Raw genomic sequence first — 25,939 nt, forward strand, 5'->3', positions numbered from 1 at the left:
GCCGTGCGGGCCCTCGCCGAGCCGGCCCCGCGCCATGGAGATTGAGGCGGCCGCCGCCGCGCAGGTGAGAGCGGCGCCGCGGCCCCGGCGGGCCCGGCCCGTGAGGGCGAGGGGCGGGGCGGCCGTCACGAGCCCGCGGAGCACGTGGCGCGGGCCCGCCCCCCGGAACGTGCTGAGTCACGGTAGGGGCGGGGCCGCGCTGTCCGCGGGGGCCGGGCCGGGCCGGGCCGGGCCGGGGTCAGCGAGGGCCGCCCGCAGCCGCCGCCCGCAGCCTCGGCAGCGCGGGCAGGGCCAGGGGCCGAGGCCGCCCCCGAGGGAGCGGCTGGGGAGGCGCCGGCGCCGCAGGGGCTGCCCGAGCCGGGTACAGCCTCGAGTCGCTGCCCCCGGCGGGCCCGAGCGCTCCGGCTTCGCACTCGGGTGAGTTACCGCCGCTTCCCGCTGCTGCGGCCCGGGCCCGCTCCCGGACTGTTGCACAACCGCGGGCTGTCCCGGCTTCGCCTTGGGCTCCGGGTCAGCCTGGCACACGCAGCCCGCGGAGCCCGGCCCAGGGGCAGCCCCGGCACCTCCGCCTGCGGAAAGCCCCGGCGGGGCTTTGGGCGCGGGGCAGGCGCAGCCGGAGCGGCCTCTGCCAGGGCGAGTGTCCTGGGGCTCGGAGGTGTTTGTGCTTCGTACTCGTGTGCTGTGGAGCCTCTTCTCTGGAAGCCTGGGGGAATTCAGTACTGTTGTGTTACAAACTACTTACACAAGAGCGGTGTGAATAGCTGAAAACATAATTGAACGACATTATAAATTTATATAATTGTGCTTTTCTTGGGCGTTTGAAATAGAAGCATATCCTTATCAACAAAATGCTAGGTTTAAGGAAGTAATAATTAAAAATTGTTCTGGAGCTGCTTTAATTCTTTTCATATCGCAAAATTAGGTCTCAAGTGTTGTGATGCTCTTCTAGTGTGTGTTGTTATGCATATGCTATGCAGTAGATTCTTCTAACGTTGTCCATACTTTAGGATATGTAAGTGGGTGCTTCCTACAGGTAATATGACTTCAGCAGTATTGGATGTACCTTTTTCTGTTCATTGGATAGTTCCTTTAGATTCTTGGGCTGCTTGTAACACTGCTTGGCCATCTGTTTCTCTAGCCCTGGGTAGCACAGCCATGACCTCCACCTTGCCTCCTCCGTTTGTTGGCAAATACTACAGTAGAAATCACTGTCTTGGCCGGTGCTACGTAAGCACCGTGTGAATTTGGTTTTGCTTCTATTATCCAGGCACTTTCTGCCTCATTCCTGAGGTACTCTTAACAGACCAATTCCTGAGTATATGATTCTGTACCTTCTTCCCCAATCCACTGTGACTTCTCCTCCAGAAACCTCGCTTTTGTTACTCATTTGCTTTTGTCAAACCCTCTTCACTAAGCCACCTGTTGCACTTTTCCTATCTGAGCTCGGCAGCTGCTGATTGCTTCTCCTGCAGACCTGGCCTGAAAAGGCAGTGTGTTTTTTAGATAGCAACTTATCATCATCTTTGACATATATAGTCCTAAATGTATACATTGAATGGAAAATTCACATTCCCAGTACCATAAAATGTTCACTCAAAATAAACAAGGGGAGATGCAATCTGCATTTAGCCGCTCAGATTTTGCAAGCCAGCAGATGGGAAGGGTGTTCTTAGTGTCTGTGTACCTAGCAGTGAAGGTAAGTGTGTAGGGATTGATCAAACTCCTTAACCAGAATACAAAACCTCCTCTTTCAGCTGTTTACTTCTGGGGGAGTTAGCAGAACTATTGCCTGCAATATTCCTGTAAAAAGTATTCCCTTGTTGTACCTTTCTGCCTGGAAGGAGGATGCACTTCTGTGCACAGAGGTGAAATGGAATGTTGCCTATATGGACCTCAAACCGTCCAAGAAATAAGATTGCAGTGGAACAAGTGGTCTGGATGTTTCAAATAACACTTGAGAAGGCAGGACTTAGTAACTTTTCAGTAAATGTGAAGTTTTTGAAACGGTTTTCTGTAACCTTGTAAAAACAAGCCACTTAGTTATTAAATTTTGAGCCTCATGACAAGAGGGCAAAAAGAATTCCATTTCCAACACAATGAAACTATGGGTTACACTAGATTGGAAGTAAGACTAATTGAAACAACTGGCAAAGCCAAGTGGACAAATAATTGAGTGTGCGTGCAAATGTATCTGTTAGGGTTTTCCTACCTAGAGAGCTGTCCTGAAGAGTCTCCAGCTCAATCAGTATGATCTCTTCAGTACAGAGGACTTTAATGAGGAATTACACATACTTTTCTTTTTCTTGACCTGCTGCATTAAATTGTCAAGTGAGTGGGTTTGTTTTTATTCTCTGAAAGCCTCTTATTTCCACGAGGGTACATTTTGTGGGAAAATTCAACAGGTACCCCGCTCAGGGCTGGCAGCAAGTCTTTGCTTTTTGGCTTGTTGCTGTTTTTGTTTTTTTTTTTTTTTTAGTTTCTTGATAATGAGATTTAATGACATTATTGAATAGGAATATCTACTCAATGTATCTGTACAAACACCTATTAATGTACACCTATTAATGGATGAAAATCAGAAATGCCCATATTTCTAAATATATTGTTATCTACTAAAATGTAGGACAAGTCTGGAGGAAGTACATGAGAGAGTATCACAAGCAGTTCCTTAAGTAAAAATGCATTTATTTTGACATTTCCACTAGTTCTGTGCTCACCTTGCTATTTAGCTGAATTGGTAGAGCTTTCTTTCCTTCAAACCTCAGGAAAGAATATCTTTCAGTGAAGCCAGTGTTAGATATAATGCAGTGTAGCATATCTGGCTGAAATGAATGTAGCCTAGCAGGAGCTGATCTTGTCGATCCATTCAGGAGACCAGCTAATGGATATTGTTATGAGTGTAGTAAATATCCATCATATGAATCCTGTTCTGTAGCCTGTCTTTAAAATGTGCCAAGAAATTAGAGTTGTATTAAAAACTGGGGGAAATGCAAGTGCATTGTCTCAGAAAACCTGACTGTCTGACTTGAAGAAATTAATATTTAGCACTCAAAGTTAGAGAAGAGATTGGCTATAAAAGTTTTTTGGGAAATGTCTGAAAGAGACCAAACTGGAATAAAAAAGAACATCCATTGTAAGCAGAAGGCAGCTGGCTGTTCTTGTGTGCTTTAAAGAAGCTGAGATGTTTTTGTAGGAATGTGTGGGTGGTTAGGAAGGTTTGTGTTCACTTCCCGCTAATGTTCATGGGCAAGAATAATTTTTGGCTTTCTTTCTCTTACTTTATTATTTTTCTTTTTTAATTGAAAAAATAGAGACGTTACTCATCCTGGATAAGAATGCTGTAGGTTATGTATAACCTTGAAAGACAAGGAAATGGTTGAAAATTATTATTGTATCTATTGTGCACTTGAATACTGGATTGATTTCTTTTGCTTTCTTTACCTCTTAAGTTTGCAAAGCAGAAAAATACCTGTTTGATTGGTACTGCTACTTCCGTGATCCTGACTGAAATGAATGTAGCAATAGCATCTTCAATTTATTTTGTTAAAAAAATGTCAGATACCTTTGTGAAGTATGCTGGGCTTTGTGAGGTGATGTTGAGGACCACTAGAAGTGGAAGGACCCAAGTGAAGTATTTGTTCTGATAAAATCAATTCATGCTATTCCTTTCTAGAGTTTTTCAAACATGGTTGTAAAATTTTAGTGTATTTGCTCCTTCAGTAGAATTAAGAAAATTCAAAATGCTGAAAGCTGTTGGAGTTTGTCACTGAAAGTTTTTGGAATGCAGCAGACTTTATAAGGTAAGGAGAATGATGAGAGTCAATTGCAGCCTCAGAAAAGGGTGAACTTGACGGAGAAGGAGAAAATATGGAAAGTCCAGATGAAGATGCCAGCAAATGATGCCACATGTGCCCAACCTGTAGCACTGGGTGTGTGACTCACTGTGAAGAAGAAATTAGTTTGATTTTTGTATCTTGAGCACTCCTTCTTTCTTTTTTTTTTTTTTTTTTTTCTCTTTGCAATTGTAAAGATAAGCTTTAAAATTACTAAAGCATTCACTAAATTTAGGCCAGTTTGTGCAAGTGTGGTGTATTTCCAATGATTGTCTTGGCTGAAGCCGGTGCAGTACAAGTTCAGGCAGTAACCCACTGGCATGAATTAAATATTAATCCCCTGCCGATTGAGTTGCAGCCAGCAAGAAGTCCTGCAAAGTCTCCGGGTTAATCACCTGGTTAAAGTTTGCTTTGGCCTCCATCTCATTCCAACTCTAAGTAACCTATTATTTTAATGTAGCACATTCCTAGAAAACTTGAAAGGGTTTGAAGTCTGTTCAGTTTTCTGATCCAGTTCATTATACCAAAGCTGGACTTTGTGCCACAGAATGCCGCTTTAGGTGAAGGGGAAAGAATATGACACCTTGGTCGGCTTAGTCCTTTCTCAGCAGTAAACTGATTTAATTGGTTTTGAAAACACTTCATTTGCTACCTCTGCAAGTATTTCAGTATGACCAATGAGAAATCATGGAGGAAGGAGGAGCTGGAAGTCATGACTTTGAATTTGTGTTATCCAAGGATGACTGATATACAGTGAACCACAGTGCCGCTCAGGGTTGCTCAACTGCAATTCTTTTATGGCATATTTGTTTCATTAAGGTAAACAATTAAACCAGCAGTAAGAACTGAAGGCAGCAGTGCTGTCTGTGGTGTATAAAACTGCTGAAAACAGTGAAAGGCTTATCTGGAACAGATACTGGAAAATGCCTTCAATTCAAGATAGCCTTTGTGTACTTTCAGCTTTCCTACCCAGTAACTGCTTTCTCTGTGGAAAAAGCAAAGCTAGTGACAGTCATGTATTAATTGGCAGTAGCAAGAATTTAATTATCTTATAGTACTTTACTCTTTCACTTTAGGAAAGTTTAATGATAATGCTCTGTGCAGCACAGTAATGAAACAATCAGAGCAACACCTATTTTTATGTATCTGTTATTTCTAGATACATATTTCTTAATTTTTCTTTACTATTTAAAATAAGGAAATTAAAAAATATATTCCCCATTATATTATCTTGTTTTAATATTCCTTTAGTTTTACTTTGACATGGGTATGCCAACAGTGGCCATTTCAAATGGAAGCAAAGTCTCTCAGAACCATACATTTAAATTAAGTATTAATTTGGCAGCATACATTTAAATTAAATATTAATTTGGGTAACCAAGCAATCTGTAGCAACATCTAGCACAGATAGAAGTGTTTAATTATTTGACTGCTTTGAAGAGGAGCATTTGTCTTATGAAGGATCTTCTGTTTTCTGTCTTTTGCTGGTTTGAATTCTTGGTGAAATATTTTCTGTTTTCTTTCAGTGACACATTGATTTTTCAATATTACATGTCAATACATTGGTTTTGTATTTGCCTCTTAATTTATATGTTAATATTCACTTTAATATTCACTTTGAAATACTTAGATTTTTGATATATTGTTCTGGAGATCTTGGAAAACTATTAGGAAAGAATCAGAGTGTTAATAACTGAAAGTTAAGTTAGCATTGTCCTACCAGCAGAGTATAATTGCTGTTCAGTAATATATTACTAAACCCTAGCACAAGTACTAATTGGCACAGCTCTAGTAGAATGGGTATAGCTTAGAAATAATACTTATGTGGCTGCAATTTATGCACTACAGGTACAGCTGAAGTTTTTTATTCAGATTTGTTTTATTCAGATTTTAGTTCAGATTTGTAATTTTGGCCTGATCAGCTGCAGTTTTTATACTGAGAAAAAGTATAATGAATATGAAACAGTGTTTGTTTATCAAAGTTATTTAGAAGGTGCTGTAAATGATGTAAATGATTATTAATGTTTTCTATCTTTAAATGTAAACTAAACCTAAACCATTTCATAAGGTATGTCTTAGTTGTGGATGCTGTTGCAGTACTGAGGGAGTTGAAACCACTCAACGTTGTACATGTCTTGCAGTTAGACTTTTAGCCTGACTTCTGCAGTATTATTATTAGCAATCTAGTTAAAAAAGAGAAGAGAAAGGGAAAGAAAGTTCCTTTAAGACTGAAGTTGCAGCAACAAAGTTATGTAAGATCAGTTTGAAACCATCTCTTTAAAACCTTTTAAGGAAGTGTCCTCTGTATTGCTATGAAATGTAAAGATATCACCTTTTCCCTCCATGCCCCCACTTCTGTCTTGCAGTTTCAAAGTTTTATTGCTGTTTGCTGTATTGATTTTACATGCTGTCTCTTGTAAGTATTCCACTCCTGGAGACAGCTTGCGAAACAAAGTTTGCATACTTGGGAAATTGACTCAGAAGGAGCTTGGTTGATAGTGTGCCTGTGAGAGGAGGTTTTATGATTAAGGGTGTGTCTATTTGCTGTGTTTGAGAATTAATACCTACAAATTGTTAAAGCAGTGACTTTTCAACAGCTGAGTTATGTGAAAAGTTGCTGTGACTTTGGTTTGCTTCCTGCTCAGGTCATCACCACCGTTTTGCTGTAAAGAACTATGATAATAAGATTATGGGGGTTTTTGTTTGTTTGAAACCTTGTGGTAAAATGAGTATCTTGCTGCTTATTTCTGTCATTAGAGTGGAAAGCTTCCTGTGCTGTGTGGGCTCCCCCCTGGGAGATCCCCATTCAGAATTCCCAGGCAGCATGTGTTTGGTGCAGGTGTGCCCCTGGGAATGCAGCCTGCTCCCCCTGTGAGAGAGGGCCAGTTTAATGTCTGCTCTGCAGCCAGCCAGGGTGGGGACGCCTCATCATTTCTTCCTGCTGCCTCCAGGAGCTGCTTGCTTGAGTTACACGCTCTTGGGTAAGAAGACTGAATTTTGTTCTAAATCAGGGTATTTCCAGTTGGATTGCGTGCAGTTATGTGACCAGATGACGTGTTCCACAGTCAGCTGGGTAGCAGAACAATGGACAAGAGAGGATGACAGGGATGAGTGGGTGGCTCTGAAGGCTGGTGCAGCTCAGCTCAGAAGGGTAAGAATTTTGGATGCTTCATGGCTGGAAGGAGAACATGGGCACTGTAGCAGCAGAGGTCATCCAAGACCTGTCAGTAGGGCATTCCAGCCCATTTTGTGACACTAATGCTTGACTTTACCACTGTCACTGGAGGAGTCACTGATGTGTCTGTACCAGTGCAGATAATGTAGTCACGTTCTTGGTACAAGTGTACTGTAGACCCTGGTGTATTCTTCTGTGAATTACTTGACATGAGATGCATGGACATGTTTTCTGGTTTATGACACAGAATTATATTCACACTTGGCTGTGTTTCTGCTGTAGATGGGTCTTGAGATCTGTGTCATCCGAGGAATTTCTGGAAGATTGTCCCACTGATACTGGTAAAAGAAATCAAACAAACCTGAGTAAACTTTTGAAACAAGTACGATTTAAGATGCCAAAGGATGAAAATAAAAGTAAGTCCCTAACAAAAATGGTGCTAGTAAAATAGCATAATATGAAAACCAGGACTTATATTTGAATTTAAATTATGATTTCTGACAGCTGGTCTTCCAAATTATTTAAATTTAATTATTTGGCTATGGAAATGCACATTGTATTAATGTGCCTTATAGCTGTGTAACAGCTGTAACAGGTTGTCACAGAGAATTACAGCACAATGACTTCTGATACTGTGCTTTCCATTTTGGTTTTATTATTTGAACTAGAATGTTACCAGGTTAGTTCAACTAGTATGAATTGTTGTGACTCAGTGAAATGTTGTAGTGCCATAGAATCTTTTCTGGCTTGATTTGTAATCCTTTATCATCGATCACTTCAGGAGTGCAGTCTGTGCTGACCATTCTTGGGAGACTTTGCTCAGCTGACAGCTAGTGCATACATCTCTGGACATCTTTCATCTCTCAAAGTGTATTTTTGTCAGCAAAGTGAAGAATGGGAGCCACTTAAATAATAAAACTGTTAACGGAGTGCTTCGGATTATTCTGAAACTGTCACTAAGGTCAGACCCACAGAATCATCTTAAATTCAAAATGAAGCTTGGGATGAGAGTTTTTGATAAAATGGGCTATGAGTTCTCCTGTATACTCCAAGGGAACAGACATGGAAAAAGCCCCAAGGAAAATGGTAGGTGGTGGAGGCTCTTGATTTGGACAGAAGGACAGTTACTTATGGCAGAGTTTTGCAGTTTTGTTGCTCTTTTGAAGGTATTGAGCATTACTTTGGCAAGAGCTGTAAAACCATTTACCTGCTCTGGTTTATGCCTTGGAAGATGAATTAGATCCTTTTGCTTTCAGGATTTATAAATTGAAAAGTGAGGGTTGGAATGCAGCACACAGACAGAGCTTTTGTTTTCTGCCCAGTTATTGTTCACTTCCTCAGTGGGTTTACCTTTCTTAAGCAAAAGCTGTCATTGTGGAAAGAAATGATAAATTGACATGTAGATGCCTGACTTGTTGGCCCTTACTGAGCTTTCTGATTCAGTTGTTTAACTTTGCAGGACCTTCATGTGAAAGAGATTGCTGAAGCCTTTGTGGGGGCTGATGATTTCTGGAGGCTTGCTTTTTGCAGATAAATGTGTGGATTACAAGTGCTTAAGAAAATAAGTAAAATCTACCCTGGCTTCATTCTATGGGTAGAAGGATAACTCAAGTATCTTGGTGTGGCTAGAGAAAAGGGAAAAGCTATATGAACTCTTTTCATGCAAATTAAATAATGATTTCTATGATGCTTTGTGTAAATTGAGGCAGAGTCTTCTTGGTCAATAGTGCAGGGTTGAATGGTATTATTCTTGACTGAAGTATGTCACTAATAAAGGCTGTTCACAGTGCCATTTAACCATGAATTACTCTTTTGGAAAAATATTGCCAGCACAGCTAAAATGTGCCCCTCTGTGTATCCCTTTCTCAAATCTGTTATGATTCTCTACTGCCCAGTGGTAAGCAGTTGAATAGCAATGTATTTTTGGCCTCTTTTCTGGGTTTGGTTTCTTTTCCCCTTGCAGAAACTAAGTAAGAAGTGTATTAGAGGTTGAACACTCAGAAGACTCCCACCCTGCTTGTTTAGTGAGAACTGTGCACTGACTGAATCCCAGCACTGTCTGTATGGATTATGTATGTGAGAAGGGCATGTTAATTGCACGACTGACTCACTATTAACGCCTGTGCCCCACCGACTTCAGTGGGGACTGTGTACCCGTGTACTCTGGCAGATGCAGGCACATCTGGAGCAAACACTGTTCCCTGCAGTTTAACCCTATTCTTAAGCTTTTAGTCTTAAGATAGTACTCCTGGCTGATGAGGTGTTTGTGTGGAATTTCCTTGATGCAGCCGCAGCAGCTGTCTGTGTTTCTGAAGGAGGGCTGCTGTGTGTGTGCTGCCAGGACACTGGGTGAACCTCACTGCTTTCTAACTCACCAGGCACTCCAGTTGCTTGCCCCTGTAGTTGGGTGCACAAACAGCAAGAACAGAGTAAGTTGCTTGTGAGATGAGTGGGGTGGAGGTTGACAAGATGTGCCTCCCGTGGTGTTGGAGTGTGCGGTGTCCCCATCCAGGCTGTGCTGCAGCTGCAGTGACCCAGCTGGGGCTGTCCCTGTGACCTGCCCAGCCATCAGCAAAACGACAGCTGGAAATGGGGATTTTAAATGAGATGCCAAGGCTGTGGAAACGTGTAGTACAAGAAAGATATAATCCTGGAGAATATATGGACCCTCAAACACACAGTATTCATGTTTGGTTTGAAACTTGCTTTTCCAAAAGGTGTGAAATCGCAATAGTGGCTAATAGGTTATAACACAAGATTTATACAACCTAATGCTATTTGCAGTTTTTAGATTCTTTTCTCTGTTCTTATGTTCATTTTGCTTTCTGATTTGTTTGATTGGACAAAAGAATGTTCTGTAATTTGACTGGATCATATTTCCCAGATGACTGAACCTTTATTGTAAACAAATCCTCTTGTGTATAAACTAGTGAGTATCCTGTGGCAATGTCTGCAGAGTACATGTTTGGCTGGGTATAGCAGAATAGCTTAAAGATAATATTTTCTATATTGAACCTACAGTATTTGAAAAACAGTTACCTGTTAAATTAAAGTGGGATGCAAAGGCTTTTGAATTCCTGTGGTTGAAATATCAGCAGTATTTTTCTCATATTATTTGTTTACATATCAGGTTTTGTTGTTCTTGTATAAATGACAAAATTCAATAAAAGCCTGTTTCACTATGACGCTGTTTTAACTTGGGAAGGAAAAAAACCCTCCAAACACAAATAAAGGCATTAAAGCCGTATTTTGTTTCAGGAAGAGCTGGTCTGTCTGAGATGGCTGCTGTTTGAATACATTTCAAAATGGATTTATGTGGTGCAGTACTTGGTGATTAGACAGCAGCTAGAAAGTCAGCCACAGCAGGATTGCTCTCTCTACTTGTTGGGGCAGCACAGCAGAATTCTGTTGATGTATCAAGCAAAATCAAACAGACAGACTAAGCCACTCTTGGTAAACAATCCCGTATTTTTGCCGCCGTCCCAAGTTCATGATGCAACTTGTGTAATAGATTGTAACTTGAATACATATTAACTTTTTTGTGGTTATTGACTGAATTTTGTAATGCTGCTGATGCAAGATAAAGAAATAGTAAGTCAGTAACTCTGTTAAGCTGAAAAAGGGATTCAGAATTGGAGTGTAAGGGACTGCAACACTACCAGCCAAATAAACTGTGGAAAAGGGAAAATTGGATTAATACAATATAATCAAGACTGAAAAGGGAAAAGCAGAACCCATTTAACTAAAACAGCAAAGCTCTGAAAACATGTATGGCTCACTGCTTTAGATACACATCCTTCAGAGAGCACTCTGGGATGTCAAGAGTTTTAGGACTAAGTTTGAAGAAGCAGGATGACAACCATGGCCATTTTTAGCTTGTTCTGAGCAGCCATGGTAGCACTTGTAAATATGGGCATAATTCAGTTTATTCAAGAAAAATTAATTGTAATCAGTTCACCATGTTAGACCTTACTCTGTCTTTTCTTTATGACTGAGGCAGAAATAAGGGAATTTGGAGCAAATAATGCATGATAGATCTGGTCCTCAGTACTAGAGGATAACTTTGGAAAAATCAGGTACTGGACAAAGAAAATATGTACCAATGTCAAACTAAAGATTTTGCTTTCTGTAAGCCATGCGAATGAGACTGTGGATTTGGGATTTCAATTTTTTTTTTTTTAAGTACGTTGAGGTAAGATCAGTCCAGATCCCATTCAGCCTCTGGAAACCAACACTCTGTATTAAACTCCTACTAAACTACTGTTTTAAACCCATCATCTCAAATATGTATTGATCAAACAACTTAGAAAAGCACAGCTGCTTCTGGAGTGTCTGAAATAGATCATGAAACAGTCTTCTGCAGAAAGATTGGCAGCACTGAAGAGTCCCCTGATCTGTTGTACCATAAATGGTCACCTCCGAGCAGAGCAGAGTGGTGGGAGAAGGCCACAGATTTGTGTTTCTGCCTGTTGGTGATGAGAATGAGCCAGAGAGGAGAGCGGTGCTCCTGCTGCTGTGCCCAGGCTGGCAGTGCTGCGAGGCGCTTGCAATGCCCAGTGTTTTAAGGAGTGTCAGGGAGGTGGGGACTGATCGGTTTTGCAGAATGAGACAAGACTTGCCAGAGTGAAGAAGTAAGCTGTGTGTGCCCTTCCCTTTCCTCTTCTTTGCTGTGTTTCTGATGTAGGTGTTTCCCTTTGCCTGCTTTGGTCTTGCTTTACTGTTAGCTTTAGGATTTGCAGGTTTTGGAATTGAAATAAAGCTAGTACATTAATGACCATAAACAGCCTTCAACAGCTGTTTTTTATTGCAGTTACATTCTTGCTCATTTTACATTCTTGAGGCTTAAAGAAACTTATCTTTTCACTACACAGGGTGAAAAGACATATGTATTATACACCTTGCTTTTTACAAGGCATATACAAGGTGTATTTTCTCCCTGGCAGTTTGGAAAGCTTGCTTGCCATGGAATGCCTTCAAGAAAACCATCATATTGAGAACTGTATATATAACTTACAGACTTAGCCTTTGTTGATACCATTCCTGGAAGATGACATTTCAGGTAAAATGCATAAATAATCCACATCTCAGAGGAGTTGTTTCTGGAGTGAGGGTTGGGAGAATGGGTGAGTAATATCCAGAATTGTACTTCCAGCCAGGCAGAACTTCTCCCAGTCTTTGTCAGAGTAATGCCCTTAGACGAGGCTTGAAGTGAAGCTTAAGAGTGCTGGACAATCCAGCCAAGAAATTTTCAGCTAATCTAATTTATAAGTATAGAGCCTGACAACTAGACATTTAGTAAGGTAGCTTGCTGTAATACAGTGGGAGGTACAGTCTGGACTATGAGATGTTTGTTAGGAGAAAATACAAATTTGCATACATAGACTTAACATTTCAGGAACTGATCTTATTTGGCTCTGTTGGGGCAGAAGAATGTGTGTTGATGAATGTTGAAGAATGAATTTATGGTGTAGAAGGCATGACTGGAGAACTAAATGCACAAACCTCACAATGTGCATGGACGGCATTTAACAGGTTTATTTATACAGACAGGGAGTGAAACTTCTCTTGCAATATCACTTCTTTAAAGCTAGGGGTTTTCAACCCATTTTGAGTTTTTTGAGTGCTTTCATAGGTAAGTTGGCCTGCCAGGGCTTTAAGAGTGTTTAGTTGCTCAGGTATCCAAAGACTTCAGGACCAGGAAGAGGAAATGGGCATAAAGAAAGAGAAGCAGGCTGGTGTAGTGTCAAAGCATACTGGTTTAGTGTCAGTACAGTCACACCAGTGTTAGGTGGCACAGGTATGAAAGACAAAAAAGCTCATCCCCTTCCATCCATCCAAGCACCTTGTTTCCTTCCAGATTCCTCAGAAGTCTTGGTGGGACAGCAGGGCAGTCAAGGATTTGACCTTGTGTATTCACAAATCTCAGGTTGCTGTCATGTGGCTTTGTTTGACAGCTGTCTGTTCTGTCACACTTCCAAACCCTCAATTCAGACATCTGAGATTGCTGTTGTACCCCTCTGCCCACCAGTGTAAGCAACTTCTGTCATTCTCTTTTCCGCATTCTTCTTGATTGTTTTTAAAAAGTTAGGGGTTTGGGCTAACTTTATCTGCTTTCTGTGCTCCCTTAAACATAAGGCTTATGTGTCCAGAATTTTCTTCTGTAATTTTAAGCTGTAGTTAAGAAACTTATCTTGAAAAATATTTACAAAACAAAACAGTAGTTATGGAGATGCCAGAGATTATCTGAAAATATTAAATTATTTATAAATAATTCTTAAAAATTATTTGAACAAAATCAGTTCCTCTAGAGAACAATGACGTGAAAACCTTCAGCTGTTGCTTCCACTGAGCTTTTCTTAAGTGATAAGATGCTGCCAGTATTACTTGATGGCATCCTTTCATTCTTGCCTTGAAGTGTCTCAGGTCCTTGAGCCTGTCTCACTTCCAAGACTTTTTTTTTTAGTTAAAGCAGAAATGTAAAGTGCTTTTTTCTTCATTCCCTTCACTTTCTGGAAAACATAAGTGATAAGAGCAGAAGTGGGGGATACTTTGCCGTGTCTGTTTCTGTGGGTAAGCTGTAGGAATGCTGCCCTGCTCCTCGTGCAGTGCTGGCCTGAGCTCCCTGCTGGATGCAGTAGCCTCTGATTCTGTTGCTCTTCTGCTGACTCCTGCTGGCATGGGAAATCATCTGTGTTTGTGGGGTTAGGTGCTAACACATCATGGGAAAGGAAAACAAATCCCGGTTTGGTGCGAGATTCTGCTCATGTTATCTCAATTTATGGTGCAAAAGGCATGACTGGAGAAGTAAATGCACAAACCTCACAATGTGCTCTGTATCCAGGGAATAGCTTACAATGGGTTGAAGGTGCTGAGATTGTTTATCTGCTTACACTTGAGCTGCTGGATGTTTCCATTCTAGCAAGGCTACCTGTGAATGGCTCATATTCCAAACAGCACCAAAACCAGTCAGATAAACTAGACAGGGATGAAACAAAAGATTAGCATTTTGTTTAAAGCATGGAAGTCAGTCCATGAAAGTAACACGAAAACAGGGTCTCTTTCCTTTGTTTACCCTTCTGCAAACATTTGCTTAGGAGCAATAAGAGTTAATTGTCAAACTTTACAATGTAGTCAGAGATTTTCTCATAAAATGTATAACAGACTCTGCCCAGATGGCAAATGCTGATATGTAAATCTAAAACATGAAAATTTCCATTGAGGGCCAGATGGTGGCTTAATGTGAATTGTTTAACATTTATGTTTATCTTATTAAAAGTGCCTTTATATGTCCAAACTAAGCTATCAATGTGGTTGGAAGAGCATATCACTAAATGAACAGAAAAATCAAACCATCAGTACAAGGCACCTCCTGCTTACATGGATCATGGGAAAGCAAACATGTCCTCTGTTGGGAGAAGTGTTTCTCTGTCTTCAAAATTGTGAAGAAAATCAAACCAAAATCAACCAAAATCAAATCACTGTTTGTGTGCTTGAGAAAAGTATTAAACCCATACCATTTTTTCCAAAGTTAGGAATGTTGGATGGCAGTAATCCCCAGGTTGAATCCCACAGTGCGCTTGCCCTGGCCGAGGTGTTGGTGCCCAGAGGGAAGGGGCTGAGCTGCAGGTGAGGGGGAAGCACCGGCTGCAATCCCTCCTGGGCACAGGCCGGGTTCTTCCTGCGGCCCCTTGGCTCTGCCAAGCCCAGCATTTCCTCTGATGCAATCCAAGAAGTTGCACAACGGAGGAAAGAACAAGTGGGTGCTTGTGGAGGCTGTCACATGAGGCTGTGCCTTTGCTGTAAATGTGTCTGATATTCAGGGAAGTGGTCAGCCTGGCTCTGAAGGGCAGCAGCCAGCTCTGGGTCAGATGAATCTTTCACAGGACTCTGGGTGCACGTGTTCCAGTTCAGAGGCCACTCTGTGCTCACTTGTCTCTCCAAATGAGTCTTTCTGAGACCAGCACATCGTGTTGAGGCACCTAAACACCAGCGGGTTGCCCTTGCACAGGAGAGGAGGGCACGTTTTAATAGCTTTGGTTTTACACTCCAGGCATCGAGTACACAGTTACTCCTGGGATACTTTCACAGCAGAAGGGGGAAATTGCTTCAGTGGTGAACCTGAGGTAGAATGCCTGCCTGTGTGGATACCTCTGTGTATGTGTGTGCTGGAGTTGGACAGGGAAATAAAGAGGAAGACTGTGGGGAGGCTAAAGGAACAAAATTGCAAAATGTTTGCTTTAGACTGCAAGGGTTTTTTTAAGAGTTCTTTGCCATTACCGCGTGCTTGTGGTTGTGATTCATTCCTCAGTGAATCACTTGTCAGTGTTGACTCCCTTAACTTTAACCTGAGGCTTTGGACTAATGACCACAATACTTTTTTTTCTTGAAAAGGGAAGTATTACTAAAAGCATTGGTTGAAATTATAGATAAGTGTTAAGTGGCAGGTTAATATTTAAATCAGTGTGCTGTTAGATACTACATATCAGCATGTTGACCAGAAGAACACTCCTCCATATAGCCCATTTATGTTAAGAGTAATTAGTTGAATTGTTATTCAAAGTTAAGACTAATATTGCTGTATTTATGTACAACTTTTCAGACTGAAAATAGGAGGGCTCTTTTTCAGTTACATGGTGGTAGCAAAAACAAAACAACCCATCCTTTTGGTTTCAAGTGTCAGTAGCACAACTAAATAAAATTTAAAAGTGCTCCTGACAAGCAGTGCCCTCCAGGGTTGAGCATGAAACTGTTTGGCCAAGCTCAGCTGTCTGCTAGAGATAAGACACTGACCTAAATATGGTCACTTGAAAAATAGTGACAGGAGTCAATCAGTGCTGTCATATTTGTCAGACAACAGCTCAGAACCTGACAATCTTGGTAAGTATGCAAGCATATTCATTCAAAAAAGAATCCTGAACTGGCTGCTGCACACACAAAGTGGTGCACAGGCACGGCATTTTCTTTGGTCAGCTGGTGTCTTTGGAGACATCCCACAAAGGAGCAGCACACAAAGCTACTTACTTGGATAGTGAATGTTGTCGTTAGAATGGCTGAAAAAGGTAATAGCTGGGTCTTAAGTTTTTGTACTAAGGCTACATGGATTTTCTTGCCTTATGTAGCTACAGAAAGAAAAACTTTGTTTTTCATTATTTAACCTGAAACTGAGCACCAGTTATGATATTTTTGTGCATTATACACACACACACACACAAAAATCTTCTGAGTCACATTTTTAATGGTGCTTTGTAAATGAATAATTCAGAAGTGAGCTCTAAAATCCAGATCCTGCAGTTTTATCCAGAACATATTGCAAATGCTCAGAGACTAGGAAACACTTTTGGATCTGCTGCAGGAGGAGACACTGAGCAGCTGGTAAACTACTGGCCCTTAATGAAGCTATACCATATTGCAGTATCTGCAATTACTGCAGAACTTAATTAGTTCATTTTACCCTGCCAATCTGGAAAGACCAAACATTGTCTTGGGCAGCCACTGTAATAATTTCAGCTTCTTCATTGCTGGCCATTAAAGCTGAGTTTGGTCTCTCCCAACAAGGTATATTAAATATGTTTTAGATTTGGAAGTGCCTGCATTGTGTTACACAAAGATATTTTACGTAATTACCCAATTTTAGTAAAAATACATTTTTTTAGTTATTAGTAGAAGTCGTTCATGCCATGTGGAATTGAGGACACTGAATTGGTTTGTTCAGATGTAGACTTGGCCTGAAGCTTTTTGCCATAGCTGTTGTACAGACATGATCATTTTGAATGGCAGCATGAGCCGGCATACAGGTTACTTTGCTTCTCTATTTGAAAATAACCTCTAGAGGGAAGGGAATGTTTTAATTTTATATGATGGCAAAAAATTCTGTCTTGGGTGTAGAGCTGCTGAGTGAATCAGGAAGGTTCTGTTTAAATGAAATGCAGTGTTTGGTGTATTACTTGTACAGTGTTAATCTGATGAGGATGCCCAACACTGAACATTATTTTCACATGCTGCCCTGAAGGGTAATTTTAAGCATAATAAAATCAAAAATTTCCAGGCACCAGCTAAATGGTTGGCATTTACCCATCTGAGAAATGTGACTAGCAAATATTAAAATTCTGTATCAGCAGGCATACAAATTAATACATTTAGACTGTTAGAGTGTTTTCTTCATAGAAGAAAATACTCTAGACTTCAGCCCTGAGAATATTGACTATTTGAACAGTAAAAAACTAAAACAGAAGAATCTATTAAGCCCCTTGCCCCCCCCCCCCCCCCCAAAAGCCTTGATGCAATAAATTAAAAGTAATTGTAGCCATAATATGTATTAAGCAATTGCTCTGTCCTAAATAGCAGAATTCCATTTGGACTCTGTGATGAGCCAGGGGCCAACTCATTAACAGTATTTGAGACCCTGCAAGCACTGTTTATACTCAGCTGCTCCAAACCAGCCACATTTAGAACATAGCACAGACTAAGCTTTCAATTATAATTTCTTACTAATAGTCTTAATAATTGTCTTTAGTGCTAGTGATGTTATGTCACTTGGGGTCTTTGAAACCAGATTTTCCTGCAGCTCTGAAGCTCTGTTCTGCCGATCTTGAAGAGTAATACCAGAATGGAACATTACTAATCCAAAATACATTCTGCATGGCTATTATAGTTACTTCAGGAAGCCTCCATCATGTTTTTAGGCAGCTTTTGCAGTTTTACAAGAACATGTGAAAAAAAATTTACATGGTCAAACTTCTCAATTTCTCTCTTTTCTCCTACTTCCTTTGTGACAAATTCATTCTGTATCTTCATGTTTTCTATGAGACAAGTCAAAAAAGAAGAATATATTTATCCTCTGGCCAGTTCCTGTATTACCTTACCAGTTGTAGCAAATTCTTGGTTTCTGTGAGCCTCTGTGTGGGCCACAGAAGGCAAGCCACGAGATCACACACTTCAGAAAGGTCATATAGAGCCGAGTTTTATTTTGGTAATTTTGTAGGATTAAGAGAATAAGCTTCAGTTACATGAGTCTACCCATTTGACACAGAGATTTAAAGCTTTGCTATTGTTCTAAACCAGTTCTGCCTGGAAGGATCTTGCTTAAAAAAAGCATTTCTGTTGCAGGACATGAACCTGATTGACATCCTTTGGAGGCAAGATATAGACCTTGGGGCGAGACGTGAAGTGTTTGATTCCAGGCAGCGGCAGAAGGAGTATGAACTCGAGAAGCAGAAGAAACTTGAAAAGGAAAGACAAGAGCAGCTCCAAAAAGAGCAGGAGGAAGCTTTACTGGCTCAGCTGGAGTTAGACGAAGAGACAGGTGAATTCATTCCTGTGCAGCCAGCTCAGTGCATTCAGTCAGAAAATACCGAGCCACCCGTTGGTTTCGCACAGGTAAACTCCAGTGGTGTGAGTGTGTTTAACCCTTTGTGCATTCACAGGAAGGCATAATGCTAGTGGCTGCCTAAAGTGAATTTGCATGTGTTGCTGTAATGGAATATCTTCTATTACTCAAACATGCAGTAACCTTTTTTCATAACTTTCCTATTTAGACCACAGAGCCTTCAAAACCAGAAGCAGAGGCCTTGTCCTTTGATGACTGCATGCAGCTCTTGGCAGAAGCATTCCCGTTTATAGATGAGCATGAGGTAAAAATGCACAGTTCAGTGGTTTCATGGGTGCTTTTCCACAGGGTCAGTCTCATGTCTTCTCTGACTAAGATTTGTCTTCACCATAAGACTAATTTGTGGTCTGAGTTTTCTCCTCAAGCTGGCTTCAGCTGACATAAAGCACTGAGTAGGCTTGAGCCTATTTTTATAATACTCCATTGTATTAAAGAAAATGCTTTCCTTAAGAAACACCTGTTTGTTCTGCAGAAATGATGCAGAACTCCAAAACCTAGGTTTTTGCTTTGGAAAATGTACATCTGTTTTTTTGAGTGTGTTTTTTAGTTAACATTGTTTTGTTCAGGTTTTTAATTATTTGTTTAAACCCTTCAGGCTTCTTCAGCTGCATTTCAGTCACTGGTTCCTGCTCAGGTCAATAGCAACCCACCCTTTCTTTCTTCTGATCAAACTCAGCCACCTGAATCCCCTGATCTAGTACAACCCACTGATGCAGAGAATATGCAGAACATAGAGCAAGTTTGGGAAGAATTACTGTCCCTTTCAGAGTTACAGGTTAGTATAACAAGTACCCGAAAAACAAAGCATGTTCTTTTTGGAGGACTACAGTACTTTGGAGAAGGCAGTACAATAGCATCTGAAGAGATGCTGGCTGTGACTTGGTTTCTACACCTGTAGGATGTTTATACGTCAATATAAGCTTTAATTTTTTTTTCAAAAAGAATATATTGAAAAACATGTAGAAAGCATGAAATGAGTTGTTTATGGATAAACCTTAACAAAACACTTGTCAGTCAGAACTTCCTCATGTTTGGCAAGTCACTGTTTGCCTCTGTGTGATACAGCGTGACCATCAATAAAATGCAGCTGCTCAGAAATGGACAGTTCTGAGTCACGGATCTGCAACAGGAATTGTTTTCACAAGTGTTACTGTAAATGTTGGGGGCTTTTTGGAACTGTCCAGTTGTGTGAATATGATCGCTTTTGCATTCAAGTTTTGTCTAAGGAAAAGGTTTTTTTAAAGCTGATAATAGAATATATATTTAGGTACACAGAAGAGTCAAATATATTTATATGAATGCTGTTCATACATACTCAGTAAGAACAACTTGTGTAATGTATGTGAACTGGATATCTCAAAGAAACAAAAGAGTCACTTCGCTAATACAGAGAGTATGTAGGGATTTTTATCCTATGTTTATATTTCTGTTTTCCTTATATTTGATTATAAAATTGAATAAATTTATTTTCAAATATATTACTGTAGAATGTCATCATGCTTTCCAGCATGCTGCTGCTCTACTTTATGCTATTAATACAAGAGGTGATTGCTTGGTGGAGTGCCCATAAATCTGAATCATATTCAGATATATTTCAAAAAACTAAAACGAAAATTTGCAAAGCTGATTTAGCTTTTTCCTGCCATTCTCCCTCCTCCCTTCATCTTTTTATATTTTTTATGTTCTTCTAGTTTTCTAACCTGATTACTCTGTTAGGCTTAAAGAGCCCACATAAGTACAAGGGCAATTGGCTGTGAAGAGACAGCAGTGATGGTGAAAATAAGAAACCAAACATTAAGAAAACAAACCAAAGTAATATATTGCAGTAATTCTGAATAGTAATTGAATAATTTTCTTGAAAAAAAAGATAATTAAAATAAGGGCACTGCCTTGTACAAATTATGTTTAGAGAAATGGAAAAATAGAGCTCTCACATTGAAATCTTAGCTTAAGCATTGAACAACCTCTAGTTAAGTAATTCCTGGGGGATAGCAGGCCTGTTTATTTCAGCTTCAGTTAGGCAACTGCCAGCTCATTATAAAGCTGTTCTTGTAGCCCATCAGTGGAGCAGTCTGACACTCACACTGGTGTTAGCCAGCTGAACTAATGTGTTTGCCTGGCTCCATGTTAGCACTCTTCTTACTTCACCAACAATTACATTGCTCTGTGCTGAAAGCTCCTTCATTCAGTAAATCCTAGAAGAATCTTGGTTTTGAGGAACTGTGAACTAATAGTTCTAGAAGTCATTGTTTACTGTACATGCTCATTAAGTTTCATTCAGGAATTTTACATTTCTGTACTCATACATTCCTAGCAGTGGTGCTTGTGAGAAGTTCAGACCTGGCAGCAACTAGCAATTGCAGTTTCTAAATCACATTGGAATGGGTGTCTTCAGCATCTTGCTCTGAGCCTGAGAGGCTCTGCTCTCTTACTCTAAAATGCTTTGTCCAGAACAAGTTGTGTTGTGCTCTTGCTTTGGTATCTGTCATCTTCTTTGATTGCCTCTTCAGAGCACAAGGGTGCTGCATCTAGACAACAACGGTGTTAAAAAAACCCCTTATGTCCATGTTGATTGCTATTTAATGCTTTTGGGTTATAGAAAAGGATTTTATCAATTGCAGACGTGTTGCTCAACTTCTCCCTTGCATTACCCATCTAGTGCCTGAACATTGAAAATGATAACCTGGCTGAGGTGAGCACAGTGACAAGCCCTGAGACCAAGCCAGCAGAGATGCACAACAGCTACAGTTACTGCAGCTCGTTACCCATGCTGAAGAAGGATGTTAACTGCAGTCCAGATTTCCTGGATGGTATGGAGGGCCCCTTCTCGGGCATTTTACCACCAGAAGACACCAGCCAGCTGAGTGTGAACTCTTTAAATGACACATCCCCTTCAAATCCTGATTTCTGTGAGGATTTCTACACCACGTTTATTGATACAAAGGTGAACGGTGATGCAGCAGCAACAAACACTATCAGTCAGTCCCTGGCAGAGATTCTAAGTGAACCTATTGATCTTTCTGACTTTGCACTGTGTAAAGCTTTTAATGGCAACCACTCAGGGACCAGAGCAGAATGTAATGATTCTGACTCTGGTATTTCACTGAATGCAAGCTCCAGCGTGGCGTCGCCAGAGGACTCTGTGGAATCATCTGCCTATGCAGATAAGACTTTGGGTTGCAGCGATTCTGAAATGGAAGATACAGATGGTGCTTGTGGAAGTATGCTGCAGAGCAGTGCTGGTCTGTACTCTTTGCACCTCCAGGATCAGGTGTTTTCTTCCTTAGGGCCAAGCACTCAAACATCGAGTTTGCCACATACAGCCACACCAAAGAAAGAACCCCCTCCTGCTCCTGGCCAACCCAGGGTTCCCTTCACAAAAGATAAACCTCCAGGCCGCCTTGATGCTCATCTCACAAGAGATGAGCAAAGAGCCAGAGCTCTGCAGATCCCTTTTCCTGTTGAAAAAATCATCAATCTCCCTGTTGCGGACTTCAGTGAAATGATGTCTAAGGAGCAGTTCAGCGAAGCCCAGCTTACGCTTATTCGAGATATACGCAGGAGAGGCAAGAACAAAGTGGCTGCTCAAAATTGCCGTAAAAGAAAACTGGAAAATATAGTAGAACTGGAGCATGATTTGAGTAACCTAAAAGATGAGAAAGAAAAATTGCTTAAGGAAAAAGGAGAGCATGACAGGAGCCTTCATCAAATGAAAAAGCAATTCACCACCTTGTACCTCGAGGTCTTCAGCATGCTACGTGATGAAGACGGAAAGCCTTACTCTCCCAGTGAATATTCACTGCAGCAAACTAGAGATGGCAATGTCTTTCTTGTTCCTAAGAGCAGGCAGTCAGGGACTAAACTTTGAAGGGCAGTACAGCTGGTTCCTGTTCTCTGAGTTACTAGTTTTGTATCATTATCATGGTAGTTTTTACTGTGAGGTGGAATGCAGAATTAAGTACTATTTGTTAAGTAAGTCTATGCAATGATAATTTTAAAGTTGTTGATTAGTTTATGGAAAATGCAAGTTGAAAATTAATCAGATAATGCGAATGGGCGTATACAAAATTTTTAATCTGACTTAATAACAGACATTTCCTTCTTATAGCACCACTTCTGACTAGTTTCCATATATATGTAAATATTTAAATATACCATATTTATATACTGTTCCTATCTATTGTTATATTCATAGATTTGATATATATTAAAAAATTATTTTAGCCTTCTGAATATAATTTCTTGCAAGACAACCAGGATGGCTTCTTATATTTTTTATAAATATGCAGTAGTGTTCCCCATTTTTCTTACACATTTATATTTGCTTTATATTTAATACATTAATTTAGTATAAAAGTTGACACTCAGTGTTTGATTTTGCCTTATCAGCTCATTAAAGTTTTTTAACTCTACTTCATACACATTTATTTCCTTAAAGGAGAGAAATCCTTGCTAGTTTTCCAAAGCTAAGTCTTCCTGTAGCATAATTATCAATCACACACCAGTGTCAGCATTTACCAATGCTTCATTCAGCTTTTTTTTTAATAACCTTTGGAAAGACCATGTAACACAAAGTTTCAAGTCTATGCTAAGCTCACAGGTTTTGTTTTCCTCCTTGAACATTATGTAAATTCATGAGATCTTTCTTCCAAAGGCATTTAAAATCTGTTAGAACATTGCCATCATTATGCCTTTTTTGAGCTAAAATTTCTGCAGGCTTTTGAGCACTTCTCCTAGAAATACACTACTGTGCCTCTGACTTCAGTCAATGAGCATCACCTCTCCCTGCTGGTACTTTGGTGCTTATGGAAAACTGCATACTAGCAGCCATCCACCTGCCCTGTTTGAAATCTCTGCTCAGTGAATTGAAATGCTTTGTGGAGTTCAAATTATGATTTATAAAAGAGTCAAAAATGGGCAAATAAATAGCATGGTTTTGTTTACTATTCAAAAAAAAACCTCATTGCACTTGATTGTTTTGGATTTTTTCAATACATAAAATGTATAATTTGTAAGACATGTTGATCTGAACATTAAAAACTATCTTCATCCCTGTGCAAGTTCTAAAAGGCATGCTTGATTTGATTTTTTTCTTGCCATTGATGGGTGGGCACTGTGGGAATGCAAGACACTGCTGCCACTTAAAGCAAGAGGACTAATCTCTATTTGAAGATGGCAATTTTGGAGCATAGGCATCAAGAAGCACACCCAGCCATGGCCCCAGACAGTCAACACGGATACACAGCAACTCTTAAACACAGGCAGGGGCTGATGGCAAAGCACAGAGCACCTAAAACACTCCTGGGTTCCCTTTGCCATTAACTACGCTATCAAATGTCTGTCAGAGAAAATTCTCTCCACAGCTGCACTATAAATACCTTTAATTACAAATTGGCTGTAAAACAGACATCTCAGTAAACTCCTGCCCTGCACTCCCATTTGTTCCTTAATTTCACTAATGTGAAAGCCAAAGGCAAACAGCATTCCTTACAGCCTTTGCAGGCACTGCTGTGTTTGTACCATCCGTTTGTCTAAAACAATACAAAGATATTTCTTCCATTACCAAAACAAAAGTGCAACAGCAAAAAACCTGCAGTTAATGCAGCAGCCTCGTTTGAATTTCATCAGGTGAAGAATCAGTCTAAAGTAACTTGGTCTGTGACAACTTGCATTCAGTTTAAACCAGTGTTCTTCACATCATCACCACAGTGCATGCTGCTCTCCCATTGAACCCCCCACTATCACTGAAGAAAAAAAATTACTCATTACTCATATATAGGAAAACATCAGATTGCAAATTATAACCTTCATTTTGTTACTGTTATTACTGAGGTACAGAGCATGCTCCCAAATCTAAGTGACTAGTGACATTGCCAAGTCAAAAGCCTCATGCTGCTGACCTCATACACTGACAAGCTGCCACATGGAGGCCATTTGTTTCTTGATCAAAACATCCCATTTTAAAACTATTAGGAATAAAGCTGAAAAGCTGGCCTGAACCAAGGGTTTTTGGCTTGCAGTCCCAAGTTGGAAAGATGATCCTGTAAGAAAATGTGTAGCAATAATTCTAGACCACTTAAGTGTTCTTCACAGCACTAAAAAAAGGTGATGCCAACGCATTTTAGATTGTAAGTCATTTGACAATATACACTTTATTCTGATACAAAATTGAATTATTTTAACAAATTTTAATCCATTATGGACTATACTGAAATTTTAAATTTCCATGCTATTTTAACTTGTTTAACCACAAGTTTCAAGATGTCAGCACACTAGCACCATTGCTCTCGCAGTCTTTGCCAGTTATACCATTTTATTCTGTTTCCAATCTTGCGGTATTATCTTCTACATGAAGGCCATTTTTTCTTCTGTAGAGATACTTGGATTACTTTAGTTCAGGAAAAGCTAATAGAGAGAGATGTCAACCTGTAGCACCCACAGCAGAAAAAGAATCATCCGTCAGATATGTGAATTTCAGTGATACTCAAGATTTTACATGCTCCACACAATTTTAAGATACACACACTTGTCAGAGACCACAGACTGATTTATGAATATTCCACCTCAGTGTGGACAATACATGAAAACCACGTTAATGTCTTAAACAAAGAAATAAAGACAGCACATCAGAACATCACACAAATCATGCTTGAAAAGATTAGGAACCTTAAGTATTGAAAAGATATAAAAATTACGATGCCATGTTTAATTTTGGTGTTTTGTAATAGCATAGTTACCTCCATCAATCTGGGTTTTGGGGGAACTCCCTACTCTACCTGGAAATATCATTTATGTTATCAAGTAAACTTCTGTACAACTATAGCTAAGGGACCAATGCTTTGTTAGTTTTGCATCTTTACATCCCCATCTCCATTTAAAGCTGCTATTTTCAACAGAAGCCAGATGGCCATGAAATAAAGTTCTTAACTCTTAAAAGTGCCTCTTGGACAGAGATACAATTGACCTAGTACTCCCTTAAGACAGTGTTTATTTTGGTAAAAGTTATTTCTGAACAGATTTGGCTATAAATAACTGAATTTAAGCAAATTAATCTTAACAAGAGTGTTATAAATCAAACTAAACAATTCTAACAGTGATTATCTGTTTCTGTATGTGGTGCAAAAAGACCCACCCAGAGCACACAAGTCTGCAGCAATGCGAAATCCTCTCATATTAAAGAAAAGTAGAGCTTTATTCTATACACAGGCCTAGTACCAAGGCAAACTACAAAGTTTTTGTTAAAAATTAATTTTGCAAAATGTTACATTTGCAAAACGCTCTTGCACGTGCAGTGCTCTTTGGATTAAAAAAATCCAAAGAGCACTGCAGGTGCAAGAGCATTTGTACCTGAGGGGCAGTGCTGTTCCCCATTACCTGTTGCTGCACAGATGCCTGAGGGAGCTCTGCCAAGCAGAGCACACCTTTCCCACTTTTAGGCTTAAGAAAGGAAGTTCATCACCTCAGCAACAAGCTGGCAGATTACACTAAGGCAACGTGATTGTACAGCAGTTTCAGACTTTGGCTCAACCTTAGCTAAGCACAAAC

General features: G+C 40.2%; 1 protein-coding gene across 2 annotated transcripts; it reads left to right on the top strand.

Annotated features, from left to right (window-relative positions):
- On the top strand, positions 1-24,776 carry NFE2L2 (NFE2 like bZIP transcription factor 2). Of its 2 annotated transcripts, none has more exons than XM_058028367.1 (5): positions 1-64; positions 18,115-18,384; positions 18,543-18,638; positions 18,990-19,169; positions 21,054-24,776. In XM_058028367.1, the coding sequence occupies exons 1-5, from the start codon at positions 35-37 to the stop codon at positions 22,260-22,262; spliced, it is 1,785 nt and encodes a 594-aa protein (XP_057884350.1). In that variant the 5' UTR covers positions 1-34; the 3' UTR covers positions 22,263-24,776. The 2 variants fall into 2 exon arrangements, with proteins under 2 accessions (XP_057884350.1, XP_057884351.1); XM_058028368.1 differs by lacking the exon at positions 1-64 and adding an exon at positions 375-417.
- Positions 24,777-25,939: the final 1,163 nt, after the last annotated feature.

This window comes from Melospiza georgiana, chromosome 7 (assembly GCF_028018845.1).
Source record: "Melospiza georgiana isolate bMelGeo1 chromosome 7, bMelGeo1.pri, whole genome shotgun sequence".
NCBI lineage: Eukaryota > Metazoa > Chordata > Aves > Passeriformes > Passerellidae > Melospiza > Melospiza georgiana.